Raw genomic sequence first — 26120 nt, forward strand, 5'->3', positions numbered from 1 at the left:
GATAGAGTTATTTTAGGCAACATTACCATGCTGTCATAGATTTCCACCCTTCATGCCTTGAAAGCATATTACTTTCTTAAAACCGTATTAATGCTTGATCAGACTTTCTTGTCTTCAGCTCTATATGTATGTAGTCTGCTAGTTCAGCAAGTACAGAAAGACAGAATACATGAAGTTTTGTGTAAGTGGCAGGGTTCCTCCTAAGCCCTTTGAAATAGAGATATTCTTTCTGCTTCAAATTCTTAATCTGAGAAACTACTATGTATCTCTGTGAGCTTAATAAAAATCAGAGGGTGCTTGTGTATTTTAGTATCTCTAATAACCAAGGCAGTTGAGGCTAAAGGGCCAGACTTGCTGGGCTCTGAAGATAAATGGAGTTATCCCACAGCTGATTTTAGTGGACAGTTACATTTTAGTGAGGTTATTGGAGCTGAAAAGAAAATAGTGAATTAGTTCTGAGAGCTTAACTTACTGGCATCTCCTTGGAGCCATTGAAAGTCATAAGTATTTAACTTGTATCTACTTTCAGACATCTTCAGAGAGAAAGAAACACTTTGGCTACACGTGTCAAATAACAGGTTTGTTAAAGGCTGGCACATAGTCTTTAGCCCTTAGTTTGCTAAGTGCCCTTTCACAAAGGTTGTCTCTGGCACTGATGCTACTTGGAGGATGACCATTAGTAGTTCTAGCTATAAACAGCATTGATTTCTGCTTTGATATATCTCGTTAGTACCCATACCATCTTACTGCTTCCGATTGGGAGCAAAGGGCTTGATAGTCAGCTGCAAGAAGAACCAAACAGATTCAATGCAAGGCAGGTCTTTTTTTGTTTTCTCACTTTTTTTTAGAAAACATGAGAAGTCTGCTTAATTGCTTTCTTCCCTCTTCCTACTCCTCTGAGGTGTTCAAAAAATTGTCGTGGTAACGTTCTTGCGGGTTTCTGTGCAGCTTTTATTTCCCATTCCACTTGTTCCCATACGATTTGGAAAAGTGGCATTTCCCCACTCTGGCAACAGCTGATTTTCCTCCTCAAAGGAATTATATGGATATAATTAATAACTTCTACTTATGTGTGAAATTTCCCATATGGAGATGATCAAAAGACATTAACTACAAAATGGTGAATGATGTGATGTGGAAGTGCCATGGTTACTGCTACTCCATTGCATGCACAGGGAGCCATTAGCAATCTGGCTAATAATTGATAGCTTATAGGTGATTATAGCTAATGGTGGTTGTTACAAATTATGCATGGACCTTAAGGAGAAAAAAAATACTCCAAGACCAGAAATTGTTTCAAATGTGAATACTACTTAGAGTAAGGGAGAAAATACAACTGGTTAGCTAGGAAAAATTTTGTAGAATTAAATATGAGCAGTTTTGTAGAAAGCAGTAGAAAGTAGTTGTGATATGGAATGAGAAGTAATGCAGTGTGATTTAAAAAAGAAAAATCCAGAAAAAAACACAACAAAAACCAACCCTGAAGTCTTAAGTGGTGAAGCATGCAGCCAACTTCCTATGAAACAAGAAATGCCCACTTAAACCTAGTACATCAGTCTGAAATTGGGTTTGTTCAAGAAAAATCTCACACATAACCCAGAAGATTGTTTACAGCTGAGAAGTAAATGTTACTGAAGTAACACTTTGAAAGTGTGATGTTTGCAGGCTACTTTCCAGGCAGACAGATTTGGTGTTTGACCACCCTTCTGTGAAGCATGCTTTCTGTGTGTTGAACTGGAGTAGCACTTGCTGCAATTTGTGCCTTCGTTGTACCCATTCTCCCGCTGGGCATCTTGCTGAAGAGTTGTGATCTGCTTTCCTTGTAGCTCCAGTCAGGCACTTGGAGACAGCAGTTAGAGCAGCACTGCCAGGAAGGCGTCACCTGCTGTCATCAGGGCTGTAGCCATTGTGCTTTGAGGCTGCTGTTCTGCCGTGATATTCACTCACCTTGCATCCCACCTGTCCAGTCAGTTGCTTCCTTTGGTTGCAGAAGTCTTACAGGGGACCATGTTCAAAGCTTCATTAAAGTCAAGGTAAATGACATCCACTGCTCTCCTCTCATCCACCCAGCTACTCTTTTTGTTGTAGGCAATGACGAGGTGTAATTCCAACAACGGGGGCCATTCTGAGTCACTTACTTCGTGTACCCAGAAGTAGCTTCCACAGTGACTAGCTCTGTATTATTCTTCTATACTGAGGAATTCTGTAAGTACAGTTTGCTCTTAGATGTCTCCAACTTTACCTTTCTCAAGCCTGGTATAGTCCTTCATCCTCATGAATGTGCACTGTCAGAGAGCCAGAAGGGCTGAAAGTAGACCTTAATCAGGAAAGACTGAGGCAAAGGACGCATCAGCCTTCCCCTTTGTTTTTTTTTATTGCTAGGTCTTCCTTCCATTGGGTAGCTGCTCTTGCTTTCCTTTGATCTTCTTTTTTCTGTCATTGTGGGCTTCAGAAGTTCCTGTGGTTTTTACCCCCACTACCAGTTCAGAGTACAACTTTGGCTTTCTTAATGTCATCCTGGTGTGTCTGATCAATTGTTTCTGAGTAGCCCAACTCTGCATACGCTTTATTTTGAGTTGATATAAATTATTCAGGAAGTGCCTGGGAGAGGTTGGGTTTATTTAAGATGTGCACAGACTCTGGTTCTTATATACTGAATATATGAACTCGTTTACACTGTAGACTGAGAAAAACTTGACCCTTGATGAAAATAGACAGCAAATTTTAATAAATATTTGCAGCAGTAGTGTTAGATATCTTTCAGGTACACAAGAAGGAAAGAGGCTTTTCTAAAACTCAGCATTAAAATTTCAGTGAAAAGCATTATTTTAGTCTGTCTTTGCTCCCAAGATACTGTGATACATTGTCTTCCTTAATGACATTGTATGGAGAAAAATATTCATGGATGAAGTACACTTAACAGCTTTAGAAAAGCAGCATTTGATAAATTTTATCAGTAAAACAAACAAAAGGCCAGATGATGAGCATTTGGGAGTTATTTGCTTAGTCCTAATTGAATTGGTTTCGGCATTGACAAGAAATTGGTCTTATTCCAGTGTATGTGAAAATCTATGGAAGAAAATGACAATAGCTGTCTATAAGTTTAAGTATCTTTTCATTCTTTACTAGCAAATTCAAGTGTTCAGAAAGTTCTAATAACTGTTTTGAACAGAAAATGTGCTATGCATGATGAAGGCAAGCAAGAGTGATGTTGTGCCTGGGTGTGTGACTAATAAACACCGCAGGGCAGAGCAGAGCAGCACTTCCCACAGTCAGTTGCTCAGCAAAAAGTTCAGATTAAAGCATTTTTGTGAGGCTTCTCCTGTGGAGATTTTGCACATTGTGTGTACACTTGAGGGAGGAATTCTGTGCTTTGTAGCTCTTCTTCCCTTTGATATTTGCATTGACTTGGTGTCAGTAGTCTCCTCATTGTTTTCATTGGCTATAATTTACTGCGGCAATTCTTCATGTTTTCTGTATTAAGTAGGTGATGGGAGCTGTATAGGTGGTTCACAAGTAATATAATGTTAAGCAAAATAGGAAGGAAGGGTGGCCCAAACAGTGAGTTTGTTTTTATGGTGTTGACAATTATTCACATTGCTCTTCAGGAATACTGGGTGATTAATGCTTGCATGATACGGACTTATTAATATAATAAAGCAGGATTTCATTTGCACCAGAAGCTGAAATAGAGATATTGGAGAGCAGCATAAGTATAATGAAGCGCAATGCTAAGTGCTAGAATGTTGAATGCTGGAGCACCAGTACACTGGGATACCATATCCTATTACAAGAGTTGATTTTTGTATTGCAATCAGTTCTGGAAGTAGTAGGGATATGTATTAATGCTTCCACATGATTGAGTTGTGCAAGAAGTAAAGTATATTATATATGTCCAGAGAAACCAGGAGTTTCTGACCATGCTGTTTATATTTTGGAGGGAGGCAAAAGAGAAAGAAACTTGATCGTTATGGAGGGGGAGGGGAGACTAAAAACTGATTATTTAACAAACAACAGACTGAAAGTCTGTTGCGGTACAGCTGAAAGGGCATACTGTAATTAGGTCATTTGATGACCTGGAATAAAAGATCTTCCTTAAAGCTCTGCTGAGAGTCAAGGTTTTCATTTTCCTTCCTTCACTAGTTTTTTCTCTTTCCAAATATATACATATATATACAATATACATAACATCTATTAACAATGAGATTTCATAAATAGGCATTTTAGGTCTGGTAAATTGTAATTGTTATTTCCTGTATCTCCTACTTTTTATAATTAGACTCTTGTAGCAATCTCTGCACAGAGAAGTAAATGCAGGTTTTTGCAATTTCAGAGCTCCCTGTTTTTAAAGCAAGTATGTTTCAGTGTGTGTATCAGTCATATTTTTAGGATGTGAAAGAACAGTTTATGCCGTTTAAAACTTTCTGACTTGGACTGTAACACAGTCAGATCTAGCAGTAGCTTACAGGAAAATAACATTCTGGTAACTGCGTCATTCAAGGAAATTTGGCACTTTATTTTTACTCTGTCCTTAACATTTAGTTTTTCATGCAATTGCATGCTCATTAAATTCTTACTTCTCTGGTTTCTTAAGAGCTCTTAAGATGTTAATAGATAGTTCATCATCTTAAAATCATACTCCAATTCTTAGTTTCTAAATTTTTGGAAGGATATTTATGAATGGAAGCAGAAATATTTTCAGCACCAAGTGGAATATTTTTCAGAGGACAAGCCAAGACACAGTGGAGAAAATGCTTAGTACTCATTTTAAGGATTCTCCTGCTAAGTTGCAAATCATGTCAGTTTGTACTGCGCTGCAGTACAAGTGTGGAGAGTGTAGTGCTGCCTATAACAGGTTTAACTCTGAAATAGTAGAAGTTAATGAAATCCAGGAACCTATTTCTTGGATATTACTCCTAAAAGAAGGAGAGCTTTCATATTTGGAGTAGTAGTTCCAATACGGTTATTAATTAAGCCTCATCTTCTACATAATTTTAGGTGATAAAATTCTTGTATCTTAAGCCAGAAGATACCATCCAATCTGACCTCCAGTTTAAAATGACAGCTATAGTTTTAGCCAGTGAAATTTAATTGAAGAGATTGATAGCAAGATTACTCATATGCAATAACCAGTGAAAATACTGAAATACAGTACACACCATAACCATAGTGTTTGATTCTTTCTGATTCTTCCCCAAAAAACCTTTACATTGAAATTCGGGCCTTCCTATGATAAAAATGAGCATTCAGGTTTTTGTTTTCAGATTGTATAATAAAAAGAAAGGGTACTGGATAAAAAATTGCATGTATATAACGTCAAAACTTAAGCTCTTAAAAATTTTAACATTTTGGAAAAAGAAGGAAAGATCCTTTTTCTACTTGCTGTAATGGATTCTCTGGTTTGGATGCTTTGAAGTAGAACTGTCCTGTACCATGCTTACAGTAACTCTCCCAAAATGCTACATTTTTGCTTTAAAAATAGATTATGTAGGAGTCCAAAATATTAAGTCAAACTGCATACCACAAGCACTCATGTCTGCTTGGTGAAATGTTAACATTAATGGTTTAGAATCAGAACTATCTATTGTGTCTGGCAGCATTCTTCTTTCCAATCAGGCAGTTTTCACAGGCTTTCTGATCATGGTAAGTCTTTCCAAATCCCCACCTAGACCTTGAGAAGATCCTGCTGTCTTTTCCACATCTGTGGCTGGTTTGTTCACCTGTTGTGTGCCTTCTCAGGGGTCTCCTGTGCACCAAGATCCTGGCTTGCTGTGTCTCTGCCTGTCTGCTCTCTCATCCTGAGACTGTGGCAGCTTCCCCTGGCTGGGTATGGTTAGCTGCCTCCAGGGAAAGGGCCACTTTCTGTCTTCCATAAGATCTCATCTGAAAGAGTTCAACACACTGGACACAGCAAACATGCAATCTTCTTCACCAGATTAATTGAACTGAAGAATAACATACTCAGCACTGAGTACTACAAGTGTGCCCCTGAGCGAACAGAGCACTGCCCTAGGGATACTCCTGCACGTTCTGGTACCTGACTTTGATACAGGAAGAGCATAGCTGTCTTAAGGAGCACTTGACAGGTCAATCCTTTGTCTCTCCTTTCTGATATGTCTGTATGGGAACCGGGCAGGATTCCACAGCGACCGTGGTCTGCCTTGGGTTGCTGCAGTGGCCCTGCAGCTTATGGTTCACCACAGGGTAGTTGCTTTGTGGTGAACCAAAGGAAGTCTGGCTTGAGACCATTGCCAGCTGCTGTTTCCAATGCTGGTACAGCTCCAGAGGCAGGAGAAAGGCGAGGTTCTACAAATAGTAAGGCCAAGGAAATGACATAAATCTAAGAGTCAGTTATCTAAAATAAACCTCATCTTTTTCCATTGCGATTTTTTCACTAAGGCTTTGTAATGATAATGCATTCCCAAGTGTTGTATTTCTGAAAGAAATTTTATTTCCACAAGGAATTAGCATCTTCAGCCAAACCTTGAACTTTCCCTGTGATTACTAAATATGAGCTGAACTCCCTGCCAGTCTCTCTAGTGCTGAGGACTACAGTTCTTTTTTTGAGGCGTAGTCAGCCATTCTGGTCTCCTGCCCTGTCATCTATCATACTGTTTCAAAGCGCATACTTACCGTCTGGTTTGTGTTGAAAGCTTAATTTCATTGAAATTTAGTTGATGTGTTTGGTCAGGAATCTTGAATTACAGAAGATAACAATTTTCATATTACATCATCAGCATAGTCTTGTGCTGTAGTCATATGCTCATGAATAGTTCTTTCACTTTGTTTTACCTACAGTATGTATTAAGAACCAATATTTATTTGTTGTTGTGAGGTGTTGCAATCAAGTATAGCAGTTAAATAGCTTGATCGATGTGGCTAGCAATAAAGACAGGCTGCATTTGATCTTGTGTTTTGAGGTTTTTTGATTTTTAAAAGGGCACTGCCATAATGTAAGCCTGGATAAGCATCTCAAATTATATTAAGGGTTATACAGATTAAAAAAACTATCTTTTTCTGTTCAACTTATATAGAAAGTAAAGGCAGGATACCAACAAGTGTGTAACTGCAAAGAATCAGTGGAAATCTGGTTAGCATGAAGGCTAGCATTGGAAATGTAGCAGCATCAAGATTTGTATTTGGTGTCTTATCAAGAGCTTAATAAGGATCTAGGGATAATGACACTGTGGGACAGTCTAGTAATCTGAGGGTGGCAGCTGCACTTTTTGTGAGAGTGGCCATTTTTTTCAGCCTTGCTATTTAATTGTTATCTTTCTTTTCTGTTTTTTCTTAGGTTATGGTTACAGAGAGGCAGAAGTAATGTATCTGAATAATTATGCTACTTGAATATTCATTAGTTGATTATTAAGCAGGTCATTTTAAAATATAGATTGTTTTTGCATGGCAGTGAGCCAAACCTTGCCTTCGGTATTGGTGTTAGATATGTATTCTGCTTGTTTTCATTTTGACTTGCTCTTACTGCACTGCCCTTTTTTTTTTTTTTAAATCAGTTAAAGGATCTTACTCATAATAACTAGCTTGTGATCTTAGGAAAAGTTTCCCAGATGTGTTTGTAACTTTTTTGGAATTGTAAAAGTTCATTCTACCTTTTTCAGTCTGTTTAGTGTATAAAGAGCAGTGTTACGGTTATTTTTATTATAATTCTGTAACAGGAGAAAAGATCCCATTGAATGGGGTACGTACACGGATTTCAAAGATGAAGGCGTAGAAGATCTAGAACCTGCAAGCTAAAACTTAGGGAAAAAATCATTAATGTTAAGACTGGTTAAGCTTTAAATTAGTATTTTTCCTATTGCAGTTTTAAAGTCAAGCTCTGGGTATCTTTCTAAAAAGATTCATAGGTTTCATTGGAGACAATAGCTGCTTTTTTGTTTGTTTTGGTGGGGTGGTATGTGAGTGTTACAAAAGTCAATTCATATAACACTGATTCTCCCACTTGGTGTTGAAATAGTTTGGGGATGCATATGTATGAATTATTACAAAATTTATTTGAATGGAGTGTAAAGCAAGGGAGTAATGCTCTACACTAGTAAAAACAGAGTCATCTGGACTAGTTAGTATGGATTGACCATGGTGAAGTCATGCTTGACCAGCTCAGTAACCTTCCATAATGATATGATTCGCTTGGTAGATGAGGAGAACAGTGGACAGTTGCCTACCTTGACTTTAGTAAGGCTTTTGACACTGCTTCCAATAAGATCCTTATAGAGAAGCTGATGAAATAGGGGCTGGGTGAGCAGACAGTGAGGTAAAAATTGGCTGGATGGCCAAGTCTAGAGTGGTGATCAGTAGTTCAAAGCCTAGCTGGAGTCTGGCAGCTAGTGGTGTACCCAGGAGTGAGTACTGGAACCAGTCCTGTTGAACATCTTCATTAATGATTTGGATGGTGGGGCAAATCTGTTGATGATACAGAACTGGGTGGACTGGCTGGTACACCAGAAGGTCTATCCATAAGGACCCTAACACCCTGGAGGAATGGGCTGGTGGGATCAACAAGGTGAGTGCCAAGTCCTGCATCTGAAGAGGAAAAACCCCAGACAACACCAATATGTGCTGGGGGCTGCCCAGCTGGAAAGCGGCTTGGCAGAGCTGTCTGGGTGAGCATGGGCCAGCTCTGAGCCCTTGCAGCAAAGAAGGCTGATGGTATCTTGGGGCTGCATTAGAGTGTTGCCTCAGGTGAAGGGAGGTGATCCTTTCCCATTACTCAAGCCTGAAGAGGCTGTACCTGGAGTATTGTGTCCAGCTCTAGGCTTCCCAAGAGAGCTGTGGCCATAGCAGAGAGTGTCCATCAAAGAGGACAAGGATGATTACTGACTAGAGCATGTCTCTCGTGATGAAAGGCTTGAGAAAGCAGAGGCTGTTCTGCTTGTAGAGGAGGAGGCTCAGGAGTGATGTCTACAATTGTTACCTGAAGGCATGGTGTACAGTAGACAGAACCAGGCTCTTTCCAGTGGTTTGCAGTCACAGGACCTGAGCAATGATCACACACTGAAACACAGGAGCTTCCCTCTGAACATCAGGAAATACTTTTTTTATTGTGAGAGTGACCAAGTGCTGGCAAAGGTTAAACCAAAGTCTTAATCCTTAGAGATACACAGAGGCCATTTATATGTGATCCTGGGCAGCTTGCTCAGGATGGCCCTGCTTGAGTAGATTTGGTGCTTGTGCATTTCTGTCTTCCTGATTAAAGTAAAATAATACAACTGACTTTGTTCTATGGAAGAAGAAAAAGAATTTATTAAATATGAAAAGGCTGCTTGCAAGGGCTTTTATGTTCTCTTCCACACAACTGTGAACTTCAGCACAGGTCTTCAAGGAAGAGGATGAGTGATATATCTATCTTGGCTGAAAAAAAATTCAATGTTTTCTGCAGGGAAAACTTTCTAGGGTAGGCATGTAAGACAGGAAGGCACTGGCTGAATCATACTGTTCTTTCCTTTGAACAGAGAGACTAATCATTGTTGTCAGTGCAACTTTTAAAATAAAGCCTTAAGGGTTTTGTTTCTTTGAAACAATTGTAGAGCAGTAGAAATAACATACAATTCAGAAATTGTGATAATTGTGAGCTAAATATTTGAATTTATTCTTCTGTATTCTTAGTATGCTTCCATCTTAGTATCTTCAAACTGCAAGTGTTGTAATATGTAAAATTATAAAAGCTGCATTCTGCAATAAATTATTGCTTTAATAGTTGTGTTCCAATGCCAAAATATTGCAGGAAAGTGATCATTTTCCGTATAACTTTCATCTATTTTTTGAAAGGTTATTGCAATCTCTTGCCCTAAGACCTTTCATGAGGAACATGTAATTATTATTCTTTAGAGTGTGACTTGATTTTCATACAATTACCATTCAGATTTGGAAGAAAATTGGCTCTTGGTAGTGTGTCTCACCACGTACACAACATCCAAATTTTAATTTCATAGTTCAATTGAGACATTCTTTTCTTGGTTCAGAACTGTAGAAGACGTAACCATGAAGTCGTGACAAATCCAGTCTTTAAAACAAAATGTTTGAAAATATAGATGAACGTTTTCTCTGCATATATATTTTAGGGGAGGAAAAAGTCCAACAAATGTTGACATCCAAAATTAATTTTTCCAAGAAAGTTTGTTGCGAGTAAATATAGAGTAACAGCAAGAACTTTTTCGTTGTTCTGCTTCCAGGGTTTTTTACCTCTCTGCCTGCTGCTTTTCATGAGTGTCCTACTTTGCCTCAGCAATCTTTTGGTGTTTTTCTGGTTCACCGAATGTGCTACAGAGTTTAGCATTTTAACAGGGTCAAAATCCTGTCTTGCACAGTAGACTAAACCTTAATTTTTTGGTTTTATAGTGATAGCTGCTTTAAATTCAAAAAGCTGAAAGATACTGTAGAGTTTTGTAGACTGTTCTCTATTTCCCCATCAAGTGTAAAATCATTTAATTCATGGAGCTAGTTTAAAGCTAAGAAAGTATTGTAAAACTATAGTATTTCTATTTTTCAAAATGCTTTTCATGCCATGATGACTTGTTCCAGTAGGAGAGCTTCAGCAGGACAAAAATGATATTTTATTGTGTGAGAAGTTCCTTGGACATCTTGTTTCCGAACTTTCATCTCTAAAGCCTCATTGAGGAAGGTGGGAAAATCAAGTTGTACTTGCTCGCTTGTTACATTTGCTGCTTGCAGTAGAACCTTAAAGGATGTCCTGAAGTTATCATCTGCCACTAGTCTGTATTATGAGGTTGACAAAAGTTCTTCACCTGGTGAGGGCACTTGAACTTACTTCTGTGCCAGAAGTAGAAGGCCTTCAAAAAGCAGCCCTGGAGAAGAGTGATAAAGAGTTTAAAGCTGTCCTCTCAACTAGCAATTGCAGCAGTTTAAACTACCCGATTACTAATGGTGAGTGCTTCCAGCATGGAGAGTTTCTCTCCTCCACTGGCTGAACAGCTTCTCTCAGCCCTCTTCCAGCTGTCTGTCCAGATCAGCCTCTTCTGTTCCCTCCTGCCATGTCTCTTCTACACTGCAGCTCTTACCTTTTCCCATACACTCCTGTACATGGCACAAAGTTCACTAATAAAAAGATATATATTTTCTTGTTACTTCTAGTTTACTTAAAGTAGACTCTTTCATAGCAGACTATATATGGTGTCTAGCAGCACTGCAGCATCTCTTTTAGCCTTGGTATGGTTATTAGCATATAAACATAAGTTTAGTGTAAAAATTACTCATAATACTCATAATGAGCAACTGATTAAACTGTTCCTTTCTAGAGTGCTTTGTCCTTGCATCGCAGTCTATTTTACCATGTCTCTATTCAAAGAAAAGCCCAGAAAACCTATACAATATAGTGATCCATCTGTTCTTTTAAAGAGTTGAAGATTTTACTGGGCTGTATGGATTAGGATAGTTTCTGGTAGGTGTAATTGTGATACATTCTGCACATTTTTTAGTGTGTCAAAAGTATGGATATGTTGCATTGTGGTTAACAGGGAAAGTGGGGAAGATGATCCAAGTAATCAAAGGTGTGAAATGCCTTTGCAGATATCCAGACTTGTCCATAGCATAATGTCAGGATGGGGAAATTAGATTTGTAGTTCGGATACTTCAGATGGATGCCTCAAGTTGTGCATGTCTAGGCGATACAAAGCTCCTTTTCATGGTTAGAAAAGCTTGTGCTGTGTTTTATGTTTTTCTGCCTCTTTTTGCATCTTCCACAGCAGCTGCGCTAGGCAAAGAAAGATGCATGGTATGTAATTAACAACTAAACATATGGTGATTGCCAACAATTCTAAAAGGCAAAAGACTATTGAATTTAAAAAAAAGATATTACAAGAAACAAAAAAATCTCCCAAACCCCCCACGAAGCCCATCCCTTCAAAAAAGCAACCCAAACACAACAACAAGGAAACCACCTTTTCTACTTTTCTACTTTTCTGTCCCTCAGGTTACTAAATAATGGCCCTAATCAGATATTGGCTTTATTCTTCCTTATCCTTACCTTTTAAGAGTTTATTTTCCTGTATTTTAAACTGTCCTAATTTGACTGGAAGTGGCAACGAGTTTAAAACCTCTCAGGCAGAGGTGCTAGCAGATTGCATAAGCTTGAGCAATTCAAATAAAAAAGGATTAGCTTGCTTTTAGCACTGGCAAGAAATGCCACTATTGCTTCTCTTCTCTCGATTCCTTGAAGAAATCAGTGTTGACATTGCTGAAATGTGATGTTTTTTCTCCTTAATAGAAAATACTGGTCCTGAAATACAAGGAGTTCTGGGTCAAAGAGCTAAGTTTGCCAGCTAGAAGCGACTGAAATACGATTTCAGTGGAAAATGATAAAAAGTGTTAGTTACAATTTCTAATGATGAAATGTAATATAAACCAGAGTTTTACTGCTACCTTATTTTGTTGTTTGGGGGGGGTGGGGGGGGTGGGGTTCCCCTCTATATAGTCTTTCAACATAATGCACTTTTCATTTTAAAACTTTGAGCAATATCTATGCCACTTGTGGTTTGATTTCAAAAAGAACCAGATGTGCATCTGAAATGTGTTTGAAATTGAGAGTTCAAGGGCAGTGTGTTGAGTGGGCTTGCAGACCTAATGACTGGGCGGCAAGCAATAGAAACAGACTATTTTAAGACTTTTTTTAAAATGGAATAGGCTGATGCTGCTTTTAAAAAAACAAGTTATATTAAAAATCTTTTATCTTGACATTTCCAAAAAGTGAAAAGTTTCTATTTGCAAAAGAAAGTAACTGCTGTGGTCTATCCAGACCTGAAGAAAAGGTTGGGGGTCTGTAATAGGCAAGTGTGTAAAGTACAGCATTGGTCTCTGGAGAACATGAAGCACATATTTATCAGTGTTTCCAGTGTTATATTGGGGCAAACCTCTGCAGATGAAAGTGCAGGATTAATGCAGCAAGTAGACAAAATAGGAGGAATTAGCAAAAATCAAGTAAAGTGAGGAAAAAATATTTCTTAACAGGGGTCAGTGCTAAATCAAAATAAACATGATAAATTGTAGTGAAGAAAACCTAACTTTTGCTCAGTAGTAATATGTATTTATATATATAAAGTAAAATTACTCAGACTATTGCTCGGGCTACTTCAGGGTAGGAGAGACAGATGAACCTTCTGCTCTGGAAAGGTTGAAATGAGCCTTTTGAACTGAAGGCTGAATCCAAGGTACTTGTTGCACTTGACAATCTGTTTCACATTTACCTTTTCTGGTGACAGTATGTGCAGATCTCAAATGGAGTATACCCAGGCACTTGAGAAACACTCCAGCTAGAGTGCTGCAAACCCAGCTGCTTGCAGATGTATCAGGGATCCTGCCTGGCAGAGGAAATTGCCACTTCCAGAGGGCAGTTGTTTTTCTGGAATAGGTTAGACATTGTGCAGTTACAAATGCCTTCATTCTGCCTCCTGTTTCTCTCGTATTTTACAATTGCCTGGTTGTTGGATCTGAGAGATAATTAAGTAATTTAAAAGATTAATTGGTTTCATAACTGAATTTGCATTCCAGGGATTCTGGAATTGCAGGAAGCTATTCATGCAAAAAATGCCTTTGTGTTAGTTCTAAATAGCTCTATAAATGTGAGACCTTATTGGTTTTATGACTGTAGCCTTTAAACAAATAACTCATCTGTCTTCAACATGATTAATTATTTTAAACTTTTAGGGTGAGATTGATTGTCAAAGGTGATTAAGATGTTTTTATCTAATAATTTTTTAATACAGGATTTACAATTTAATTAAGATGCTGCTAGCCAGCTGTCTTTTACATGGAAGAAAATATTCTCTTTTTATACATGTTTAATTAACAGTAGCTTTAGGTAATAGATGCATTGAAGGCTTACATTGTAGCACATACAAAAAAGATTAGTAGTTGAGTTCATACTTTTTTGTGTTTACACCAAATGTTATAAACAAACTCATAAGTTCCTTGCCATAGAGCTTATATGGGCAATTTCATCTGTTTTTTTTTAATATTGGTAGGTCTCAAGGCCCAGACTGGGACACCATGCTGTAATGGGTGTCACTTTGTGGTGCAGTGTAATCCTCTGTAATTTTCTTCTGATGTAATAAGAATTTGAAAGTTGGAGAGGGGAAATATTTACATAAACAAACACCACTTGGATTTCCCCTAAGTCCCAGCTTTTTTCAGACAGAGCATGTGTACTTTTATTTTGGTTTTGCCCTAGATGACAATAAATAATTACAAAGACATCATTGTTTTGCTGTAGATTGACATGTGTGTGAAAATGTTAGTACATGGAATATGGATTTAATTTACTGGATGCAGGTTTTTCATAATTTCTTCTAATTAGCTCGTATCTGTTGTTCTTGAAGTTTGTATGTAAACTGAATTTCTCATATAGCTGTTTATTGTCAGGATGTTTCCAGGAATTTCTTTGGGATAAAATCTTCCATTTTATTAGAAACACACTAGACAACAGTTGCTAAGCTTGGGATATATGATTCGATTTCCTTTCAAGTTTCAAATATATTTCCTCAGAATTTAGAATCCAGTGAGCTCATCTTCCTTAAATTCAGTTTTACATTTTGTTCCATTTTGTTTGTAGGTGCTCCCCCACTTCCCTGGTTGCACAGTGGGACTTTTCCCACTGCTGCTGATGCCCAGATGGTCTCCTTGCGGGAGGAGCAGCCTCAGCCGTTCTGTGGGTGAGTAGAGGCCATTGGGATGGAGGCCTGGACAGTAGTGCCTCTCCTCCTACTTGCCCCTATTCTCTTCTTGCCAGGCAGCCTGTGAGTTCCTCTCCAACTCTACCTATTTGGCATGCAGCATTTGCATTTCCCTCCAGTTTGCAAGCAGGGTGGAGGAGGTCTTATGACAAAAGTTTTTATCTGGAGAAAAGCTCTTAATAGCCTCCCAGACATGTGGCAGCTCCTGGTTAGTCTGTTAACTGCAGTGAGAAAGAAGCATCCATTCCCATGGGCCTCTCAGTGTCTGTGATTCCTTCCATCAGAAATCTTGGTCTCAAAGCTAAAGGACCACAAAGTGTTACAGGTCATGACTTGAACATATTCTCGTGCTTCCTGTGTTTCTTCTTCTTTTTCTTCATCGATCTGTCACTGATGAAGTCGGAGTCCTGCTTCGTTAGGAATGGTAGAGATGTGTAGGACTGCTAGTTAGCAATGGGTTAGTTAGCAAACTTCATTTTTTTTTTTAGCTCAATTTGCTGTGCCTTTTTTTTTTTTTTTTTACAATAGGGCTCCTGTAACCTGTATGTTTTTGGAGGCGTGTTTTGGCCTAGCTAAAAGAAAATCATAGGTTAAAACAATATATTCAGTTCTACTTCTTTTTAAAGACCAATTTCTTATCTTTTGCCTGAAGTAGTTCAACAAGCTACTTAACCACTGATCATGAAGTTTTCATGTTTGTTGGAAGTGGTGCTTTGAAATGGTGCTTGATTCAACAAGTTAGACAAGTTTTTTCAAACTATCAAGGTTTTGCTTTCCTTAAGTGGTGGGATTAAGTCACCTTCATGCTGAGCATTACTTCGTTAGCTAGTAGCTCCATTTAGGATTTGCATAATGCTGTCTTTAAAATAAACCAGTTAGTTCAAAAGCTATATAGTAGCTGTTAGCACTAAACGAGCATCTGAAAGGTTCATCTACTCAAGATTTAGTGACAATAGTCTGTTAAAGCATGTAGTAAATGAGTGCTTGAGTTTGTGGACCAGCACTAGATAGTAATTTGTGGACTGCAAAGCTACCTAAATGAGAGTCTAAAGAAGGTGGTGGTAAAAGGACCATTGCCATTCCTTAGCATCTTCCATTACTTAAAATAAGCGCCTCTCATCTACAAAAGCTTTGTAAGCAAGCAAAGTAGAAGAGGAGACTTCTGAAGTAAATGTACTTTGAGGTGGAGAAGGCCTTCATGGTACCTGCATAAGATTTTTTTTAACTTATACAAAGATGATTTCATATTTTTTTAGTCAAGATCATTTCTTAGAATCTCTGTTCATTTGTCTAATTAAATAGTACTCAACTTTAGGCACTCAGCATTTGAGTTGAGTACTGTTTTATAGAATTCAGTGTTATATGCAAGGCTGTGGTCAATTAAAGTAGACTAAGTGAATCCTTATTCAGGGCAATGTAAGAAATGTTAAATTCAGAATTAAAAACAATGCATTGTTTACAAAATGAGATTAACTTTACTATTTTAATTTGGAGCTTTTCTCATTTCAAATTTTAGTTGATATGAAAAACTTTGAAGAAATTTTGTCTTCAATTTCTTGAAATATTTTATGGCTGATGTTTCTTTACTGCTGTCTTGATCTTGACTGTACATTACTTCTTGTTATCCTTTACTTTTTCTCTGTACTTTATTTTGACAGGAAAAATCCTTCCAGAAAAATAATATCAGTTAACATGTACTGTTTGAGCTGTTGTTCAGTCCAGTGTTAAGTAATGTATTGCTGTTGTTGTATTAATGTTAGAAAATACAGGAGGTTAAAAAAATCAGTTACTGATATCATCTAAGGTGGTAAATCATAACAGATACTATGTGGGGATGCTTGTGTCTTGTTCTTTTAATGAGTTCTGGAGACAGTTGCAGCACCGTTTTATGCACTAAATGATGATTGGTGGTGGTGTTATAATTATAGTAAGAGTGGCTAAGTGGTGACTTATATTTTTGAGCTTGTTTTTTAGATGTCTTAATCAACCTGAATACAGATTAGAGACTAAGCACTATCTGTACTCAAATGACTATTATATCATCGTTTTTTATCAGTCTTTTTGGTTGATATTAGTGATTCTGGCTAATTGAATGATATTTTAGTTAGAGGTACGACTTGGGGAGGGGTGAGATACTCTTATGTGTTAAAACTGACATGGTCAATGCACAAATACCACATCCTCATAGTGAATGTAGCTATTTGGTGTCTGTGAAAGGAATCGTCTCTGTGTTAAGTGTCTGATGAGAAAATGTTTAGAATTCCATTGTGCAATTATGTCCCTTTGCTCTGTGTGGAAAGATCTTTCAAGAATGAAATTACATACTACACGTTTGTCTTGAAAACATTTTTCACCATTAGAATCAAGGTTGAAGGTGGTACAAAAATTGCCTTTGGTGCATGTATTTTCAATCCCACCATAAAGAACTGATCAGAGAGAGAAATGGTAGGTGTGTGCCTGTGTTTATCTGCAGTATTTGATTTCTTAGCCAGCAACAGGAGTGATTTCTGTTGCAGAGAGACCCATAGTGGGCAGGTGGCCAAAGCTGCTTTGGCTTGCTGAGACGCCACTGAGGAGCAGGATGCTGACCGAGTCCAGCTTGGGATTGTTTCGGATGTAAGTGAGCAAGCAGCCCTGCCAGCTTTCCCTCTGCTCCGTATACAGCCATGGTGCCAGCTGCCTGCAGCAGCGGTGTGGGCGGTCAGACGCCTTCCCTGGCACTGCCTTCAGGTAGAGATCTGAACCGTGTGTTAATCCTCTTCTGTTTACTCTGCCTCTGCCTCGCACCAAGGGAGAGTTTTCACATTTACTGCGTCACTGAATAAAAGCCATTTATGCAGTATGATACTCCTTCTCAACTTTATCACCACTTCCACCCCTTTAAACTTCTCCCAAGCTAGGTTTTTGCATATCTGATAGTAAATGTTCTTGGTAGCACCAGACCTTTTTTTGATATTGATTTGACCTTCAGGCAGAATTGTGTTGGTCTCCTCAGCTGCCCAGTTAAACTGTCTGATATTCTAGTCAGCTCTGCACAGTTCTTATCATCATTAAAAATCACAGTAGAAGTTAATTTGAATATTTCTTCTCCTACATGTGCTTTTATGGACAAAGTAGATGAGTTCATTGCTTGTTTGGTTCTGGCAGTAACATTTAATGGAGAAAGCATATGCTTGGAGCAGGTGTGCAGAATGCAGCTGAGGGTTGCTTGTGGGGCGAAGAAGGCTTTGACCTGCTTGCAGGTTTGTTTTGGCATTGACCTGCTTGCAGGTTTGTTTTGATGTGTTCTCGATTCACGGCTTCCAGCATGTTTCTGAGCACACACTCTGTGCCAGGCTGGTCAAAACATTGACTTTTTCTCCATTAGCTGCATCTTTTATTTCTTAGCTTCCTGTGGCTTCTGTGGTGCTGTTGGTCCCATCAAGAGGCCAAGCCAAGGCAGTTTGCACGAGGAATGCCTGCAGTCAATGCCAATGATTCTCTCTATGCAGTTTTCCCTGTTTGAAGAACAGGATTTTTCTCAGTCTTTTTTGTGTTCTTCTGTGGATGTGCCATTCCTCATGATCTATCAAACATAATTAACTCTTCCCAGATTTGTGGTACCCCTGAGTAACTCTTCTGTCTCCAGACAGAAGTGTTTCTTTTTCCTTTACTTTTAGCCACTTCAGTGGTGCTGCCCAAGGGAGGCATTCTTGGTGTTCTCTGTAGGCCCAGTGCAATAGCAAACACCTTTTCTTTTGAATACTGAAGAGTTTCTTTGATTGATCTTGATATGTATTTCTTTCTCATCCTCATTTGTGGTGATGCAGAGAAATTAGGATATGACTGAAGAGATTTGAATACTCTAGAAATACATTCTTCAAAGAGACAGTAGCATGTTTTTTCTGGAGGTACAGGTCTGGTAGCTCTTTCTTTATCCCAGTGAACTTTATGCTTCTCATTTACTGTTAACAATAATAGGACAAAAATCCACTAATACATTTCATGACTATTATCAGTAGCAGGAGATATATGAATAATATTGTGGCAAATTCAATAATGATTTTAATGAGTGGGTTTTCCATAATGTCATAATGTTCTGGGTTTTTTTTTGTTCGTATACGTGTGTGTGTGTGTGTAAATATATATAAACATAAACTAAACCTACAGACCCATCTGACTAAAATTTCATAATGTGATGCAGCACTGTTTCATAACCTATCTAAAGTAGCCCATTGCTTCTGTATCATTTCAAAGAATACCTGCATATATTTCCAATGTTATACATAGTTCAGCATGGTCAGAAATAACTGGGGTAAACCAGTATGCTGGTGAGAAAAATACACTGGTAATGGTAATGGAATAGAGGTGGTGTCTGTTTTGTTTTCCCCAAAATTTTACAGTCTTAAATTAGTAATATAGCAATTGCTTTTTTGTTGTTGTTATTGTAATCAATGGTATTTAGCTTCATTTATTGTGGAATAATATTAAGGCAGGCTTCTTTACACGTAATGAGGCTACTATGTGGTGATGCTGAAGGAATTGTATATCCAGGATTAAATAAATTTGTTATAAACCAGAGGCATTTCCAATTCTCTGAACCTTTGTTTGTATAAACAGATTGACAATTTCATTGATTAACATTTTTGTCTTCCAACAAGATTTCATAATTTTTTTGCTTTCTTCCATACAGAAAAGAATATTAAACATTGTTTGTATGCAACATTTGTTTACAGTTTAAATTAGTAAAAAAAATTTGCTACAAAAATTTCAATTTCACTTGATATTAAGATGGTGACTTCTGGTATGAACTTGGAAACTCAGTTCAAGTAGGCTGATTTGATTGTTCCCATATCCATAGAAACTGTAGCACCGTGTCTGTGGGATGTTTATAGCCTCTGTTACTGGACACAACAAATAAATAGCATACGCATGGTGTAACATCCAGCCAATTATTTCAGGTCTGTGTACTCATTCTGCTGTTTGCTTGTTTAGTGTTACAGAAGGCGTTTCCATGCCTTTTTCTTCTCTAATAAAAACTTAGTTTTTACCATCTGATAATAGGCAACAGCTCTTCTTAGTTATCATTCTTGTCTATTGCATTTTTACTTTTTCAAAAAAATTGCTGTGCTTTATACTTCATTGGATTATGCATTTAGCTTCTGCATTCATACATGTGTGTAGTTGCTTCCATTATATCATGCCTGGTACAATAACCAAACCCATACTGTAATGGGGAGAGTGCATTTAGTCTTAGTCTCTTTCCCTTTCAATGCTACAGATTAGTTTTTTTGAAATCTGATGCAATTGTGTTAAAAGCTTTATTTTTAATTTATACTTGTAAGGATCTCATTTATGAGTACTGCTTCTCTATGTATTCTCCTCTTACTGCATTTTTTTTCTTGAGTCAGCAATAGTGAGTCTAACTCTAGCAGATTTGGGCTGGAACCAACAAGAAACTACTTCAATAAAAAAAGGTAAAAGAGAATCCCAGCAGACAGCAAATGACACAATTCTTAGTGTTTGTTGCCAGCTAGGAGTGTAAACTTAGTGGTTTTGCTTGTTAGGGTGTGACTGCATGTGTTTACTCCTCTGCCATACAATCTCTGAGGGCAAGCTTGTGATGTAAAGTCCTTACAATTTACTTTTACTTTTTAAGAGCACAGTGTTTATTCCACCACTGATGGAATACCTCAGGCACAGTACATAATCTTAACAACCTAGTTTTGTTTGCAATAGTTATGGCTTTTTTCCTGTCAATAAAAAGTTAATTGGGTTTTAATTTCACGTCATTTTATGCTGCTCTGTGAAAATGTCTTTGTATGAAAACTGAGTTGACTTTCACTGTTATTTTGCTGATGTTCTGCTGACATTTTGAGGAGAGTAAATGTACAGTTGTGGGCTTGCCTGGTTTCTCTTGAAGTTTGTTGCTGAACCACTATGACAATTATTAAGTACTTACTAAAAGCGTAACATTTTAACACACTTGTCTCAGAACGTATGGTCCATATGTGTAAACACAATGGATAACTTGGCTAGCATGATACTGATGATGTCAGCAGAGCCAGCCGCAACGAAAGTTGCCTGAATTTTGGTGGGTTAGGCCATTAGGGCACTCTTGTGGTTATGTTTTGGTACAGCTGTGCTGTGTGTAGCAAACACGCAAATACGGTGGGTGTTTAGGTCTCTGTGTGTTAGTGACTAGATCAGAACCATGTTTGATATCATGTTTCAGGTGCAAATTTAATATTACTAGCCTCTCAGTTATATTATTATCTCCAAAAAATATTTCAACAATTGTTAGGTTTTGTCTGTCTGTTCTTTATCAAATCTTCTTTCAAGCTAAGGATGAGTTCTAGTTTTTGTGCTTCAGCATGGTATACCTTTAAATGAAGGTGAGTGTACCAATTAAAGCTCTTAAGGGGGTGGATGAGGCATGTTTCCTTTTACTGTTTTGTTTCTTTGTGTGCATGGTTATGGTGCAGGACAAAAAGGCAACACCTGCCCTGATCATTTCTGTACTCTTCTCCTGCATTCTTGGTGGCATTTCCTGTGTGAGAAAGGTAAGAGAGGGAGCAAATTACAACTAGTGTTAAGATAATTTAGCGATTCAAATATTTTTGTTTCTGAACTTTAAACATGTAAATTGAAGTGCTTTCTGCTTCTGTATGATTTAAAATCAAAGTAAAAACAGCAATGTGCAATCCCAGAGCAAATAATTGGTTTAGATTTTTTTTTTATTTAAGGGTTTTGTATTAAGTACATTTTAATGTACATTATTTAAAAAAACAACTCTGAAGAACTCTGTACCTCAGATTTAACTTTAACATTGATGATTTTTGTACTTGGAGATAACCAGTAGGGAATCTGTATTCATTTTGCATTTTCTTTTACCAGCTGTCTCTTTACTTTTTTGATATGACATTATCTGTCAAAATAGACACTGCTTGTAGTTGGCCAGGATATAAACCGTTCAAAAATTGTTTGCAAAAGTTCAGTAGAGATTTAAGAAAAAACTTTTCCATTAGTGGGCTTTTGGACATAAGAAGACAAGGGAGGATTTCATGTGGTCTCGTAACTCTGTGTTGTCAGGAGTAAGGATTGAAAGCAAGGACAGACTTTTGGGCTCTTTCTTCTCCCCTCGAGTTTGGACAGTGCATTGGAAGGAGGTTGTTTGAATTAAATGGAATAGGGATGGGATCTGAAGAAGGAGGGCTTGGCAGTTAAACTTGAGCTGAATGGATGATGAGGGAAACAGGAATTTAGAAAGGAAGAACTCCAACAGTTGGGAGAGTGATAAGGGCTAATGTTTGAAGAGGAGGTAGGGAAGGAAAATATGCAAAGGTTTGTGGTTTTGTACTTTCATTCTGCAATTCAAGCTTGGAATAATTGACAGGTTTCATGTATTTACCATTTACTTACCAAGTTAGTTAGGTCTTGAGTCACTGTAATATTGGTCCAGAAAGAAATTCATTACTTCCCCTGCCTTACTTCCTTATTATCATTGGAAAATATTTGCAAGCATTGTAAGTCTATGGTGAATCTAATAAATATCCATCTTACTTGTGAATTAATACAACTCCAAATGATGCATTTATTTTTAGGATAGAATACAGATTTGCAACTTTCTAAATGAAGTGTTGTCTCACAAATCCTTGAATTCATGTGTTACATGTGGAGTTACATTCAAAAGGATCTGTAAATGTATCTTGTATTTTATGTTTTTAATAGTCTTCCAGTTGCTGTCATGGAGTAAAATGTTTCTGCATTTAATTATTTACTAGGCAACAGTAGTCGGGCTTGGAAATGCATAAACTAATGTGGATAGAGTTGGTCTGGAAACTGGGTTGTTAGGGAAAACATTCTGCTGAAAGAAAATATGGTATTTAACTAAATTCTGATTCTCTTTGAATATTTCAGAATGATCAGAAAGGGTTTATCTTTTTAAGAGCTGCACTTAGGGGTGGGTAAAGCTGTGTGCATTCACTAGGATACTATCTTACAAGTTGACTTCTGATGTTCCTTGTGCTGATTTGGAATGGGAAAGAATTGCTTTTCTCTATAGCAGCTTATATGGGACTTACATGTTTTGGATTTGTGATTAAATAGTTTTGATAACATACTGGTGTTTTAGGAATTGCTAAACAGTGTTAACATGGAGTTGAAGCCTTTTCTGCTTCTCATGCTGCCCCAGCAGCAAGTTGTCTGGGGGTGCCAAAGGAGATGGGAGGGGACACAGCTGGGACAGCTGACCCCAACTGCACCATACCACATCATGCTCAGCAACAAAGCGTGGGGAGAAGGGGAGAGGTTTGCCAGCACTGCTTCTCTGGGACTGGCTGAAGTTCAATAGGTTGGCTGTTGATGAGCAATTGTGGGATTTTTGCATTATTTGTAGTGGGTTTGTTTTGTTTTTCTTTGAGGAGTTTTGTTTTTCTTTTTTTACTACTCCTTATTCCTTATTAAACTGTCTTTATCTCAACCCATGGGTTTTTGCACTTTTGCCCTTCCAGTTCTCTCCCCATCCCAGTAGTGGGTGGGCAGTGAGCCAGCAGCTGTGTGGAACTTGAACTGGGATTAAACCATGACATAAACCTTCAAAAATGAACTGAAGTTATCAAAATGAAGTCTTGAAAAATTTGGCTGATAGTCTGCTGAATGTTTTCAGTTAATATGAAGTAGTAATCTATACTCTCACATGCTTTCAACATCTGCTAGTGGCATGTTGTGTAGATTCCTCTCTATGTGCTTTAAGGGATTGCTTGCTTATTTGGAGCCTTCACCATATTTATCTTAGGTTTGACATTTTGCTTCTCTATTTCATTTTGACTTCTTCTGTAATCTAAAGTATTACAGAAACTATTTGTTTGATACTACTGCTCATGAAGTTGAATCACTGCAGTGAGCCTGCTACAGTTGAAATTTTTTCTACTCCACACATTCATATTGTAAGATGATGTATGGGTGTTGTTTAATATGCATATTGTTTGGTTTTAATATACAAGTTTCTAATGTCCTGTCACTATGTCCTCAGTATGTTTTCTATTAAAGTCCAAGCAGTATTTATTTTCTGTTTAAAAATAAATTTTAAAAAAGATTTTAACTTTAAAAGGAGAGAAAAAACACTCCAGTATTCTTATTTCTCAGTGGTGCATTCGCCATTTAGTCTTGCTTAGTATACAGATCTGAATTTAATCTATGTATAAAAATACGAATATATTAATATACTAGTTAGGTTGTAATAAATATTCTAATAATGCTTAAATATATATAAAGAAAAAGAGTACTTGAAATCTCTAAAAGATACAGAGGTATTAAAAATTTTCCAAAATAATTTGCATTTTGCACCACAGTAAAATAGATCATTATTTTTACCTAACTGTAATAGGATAGTGTTATTGAAGTACAAAAGTTATGTAGCTATGGCATCTGAGCCTTGTTAGCTTAACAAATGTCACCCACTTAATGCTGGCCACTGTACAACTTTATTTTCAGATGATTACTGCAGTGCTATGTTTTGTAAAAATAACTGCATCCACAATTGGAGCATCTGTGTGACTGGTATTAGAGGGCAAACACAGAGTTGTGGCTTTGGGCACGAATACAAGTGTATTTGTTTTATTCCAGTCTTTGTCACAAACCAAGTCTTCCTTTTTTTTTTTTTTTTTTTTGGAGGCAAAGGCTTTGTAGTGGAAATGGAAATTATTTCTTATTGAAAATCCTGCACTCTTAATGTTGAGTTCGTAGAAGAAGAGAAAATGTTACTTCAGGCTAGTCATTTATGTAAACACAGTGTAGGTGTAAATAAAACATGTCTGTCTAGTTACTCTGTGTGGTCATTTTAACTTACCACAACATGCATAGTAAACCTCGATGTAATCAGAAGTTTGTGATAGCTGAACTGCAGTTTTTAGTGAGGGTGGGTGTGTTTAGATGAAGAATGTAGCCTGTGGTATCAAAGTTTGGTATGTTGGGACTGGCCTCCTACTTGACGAGTATAAACATGGATGTGGTCTTTTCAGACTGTATAAATGTGTCTGTGGTCTTTTCTGGGCCAGAGTGGGCATCTGAAGAGGGGCTGCAGCGAGTGAAGATGCAGGACATGCTAACCCCTAGACTGTGTCACCCTCTTGGATGTCAGGCTTTTTCCTTGGAAACAAATGAGCTTATAGGATAACTTAAATTTATGTTAAATATTTAGGGACAAATTTGTCTTGGAGTTGAGAGGAAGAGTACTATTGTTTCTCCTCAGCTGTTATTCTGTACAGCACACCCTCTGCACACCATCCTCAAGTACTAGAAATAGCAATGCTGAGATGAGAGGGAAGGTTGTCATATCTCACCCTAATGCTTCTGGCACTATCCCCTTATGTCAAATTAAGTCAGTAAATTATTGAAGAACATATGTTAACTTTAGGAGGCACGTTAGTGTCTATATGGCTCTCTCAGCTAATGAATTAATCTAAGTTCAGAGTTGATATTTAGATCAAGGGCAGAAAAGAGTATCTGGTCTGACTCTGCGGAGATTATATTGCACACCAAAACTGTGAAGGGTGGATGACAAAATACTTGTTAGGATCGTTTCCTTCATAGCCCAAACAAGCCAAAGTTCCTAATAAAAATATTAAATACTTCTCTACAAACAACTGTAAATGTAGTGAAGTACTCTGAAAACTTCCTCTTCTTTATTCAGAATTTGTCTACTACAGGTAAAGTTGAATTCAGGTCACAGTTTAAGAGATGAGAAGTGCATAAACTCCCCACTGTTGTGGACGAAATTAATTTCTATTTTTTGCAGTACATAAGCCTGTGCTACTCCTGAACGTTTGAACAGCTTCAGGAGACATAACTGAGATAGATGGAGGATGTATCCATAAGCTGAATCCAAGGTTAAAAATACATGTCTTTGAACTTTCTTTTGTCACATCGGTTGATCATAAACTTCTAGCTCCAAAGTAAAATAATTAAAAAATTTAAAGTTTATACTATGCTAAATAGCCTACTATTTTACTATACTAAAATGCCCCACTGGGGCAATATGTTACTAGTTGCAGAAGTTGTTTTGCCTGCGGGAGAAGCTGATCGGGGCAGAATCGTAGCTGTGATGGGCAGGAGCGGCTCCAGGGGCCTGGCGGGGCGGGGAGGAGGATGCCGAGCCCGCAGTGTGCCCCGGCGGGGCGGGGAGGAGGATGCCGGGCCCGCAGTGTGCCCTGGCGGGGCGGGGAGGAGGATGCCGAGCCCGCAGTGTGCCCCGGCGGGGCGGGGAGGAGGATGCCGTGCCCGCAGTGTGCCCTGGCGGGGCGGGGAGGAGGATGCCGAGCCCGCAGTGTGCCCTGGCGGGGCGGGGAGGAGGATGCCGTGCCCGCAGTGTGCCCTGGCGGGGCGGGGAGGAGGATGCCGAGCCCGCAGTGTGCCCTGGCGGGGCGGGGAGGAGGATGCCGA

General features: G+C 38.1%; 1 protein-coding gene across 6 annotated transcripts in view; it reads left to right on the forward strand.

Moving 5' to 3' along the window:
• The window catches only part of CRIM1 (cysteine rich transmembrane BMP regulator 1), a 175004-nt gene that overhangs the window by 40861 nt on the left and 108023 nt on the right, over window positions 1-26120 (forward strand). For 4 of the 6 annotated variants that reach the window (XM_066178571.1, XM_066178568.1, XM_066178570.1 and 1 more), the window contains one exon: window positions 14579-14678. The exons of the other annotated variants lie outside the window; for them this stretch is intronic. In XM_066178571.1, the coding sequence (XP_066034668.1) occupies window positions 14630-14678 (49 nt within the window). In that variant the 5' untranslated portion in view covers window positions 14579-14629. The remainder of the gene's footprint in view (window positions 1-14578; window positions 14679-26120) is intronic. 6 annotated transcript variants of the gene reach the window in all.

Source organism: Chamaea fasciata, unplaced genomic scaffold (assembly GCF_029207755.1).
Source record: "Chamaea fasciata isolate MVZ Bird 193981 ecotype frontalis unplaced genomic scaffold, bChaFas1.0.hap1 SCAF_3, whole genome shotgun sequence".
NCBI lineage: Eukaryota > Metazoa > Chordata > Aves > Passeriformes > Sylviidae > Chamaea > Chamaea fasciata.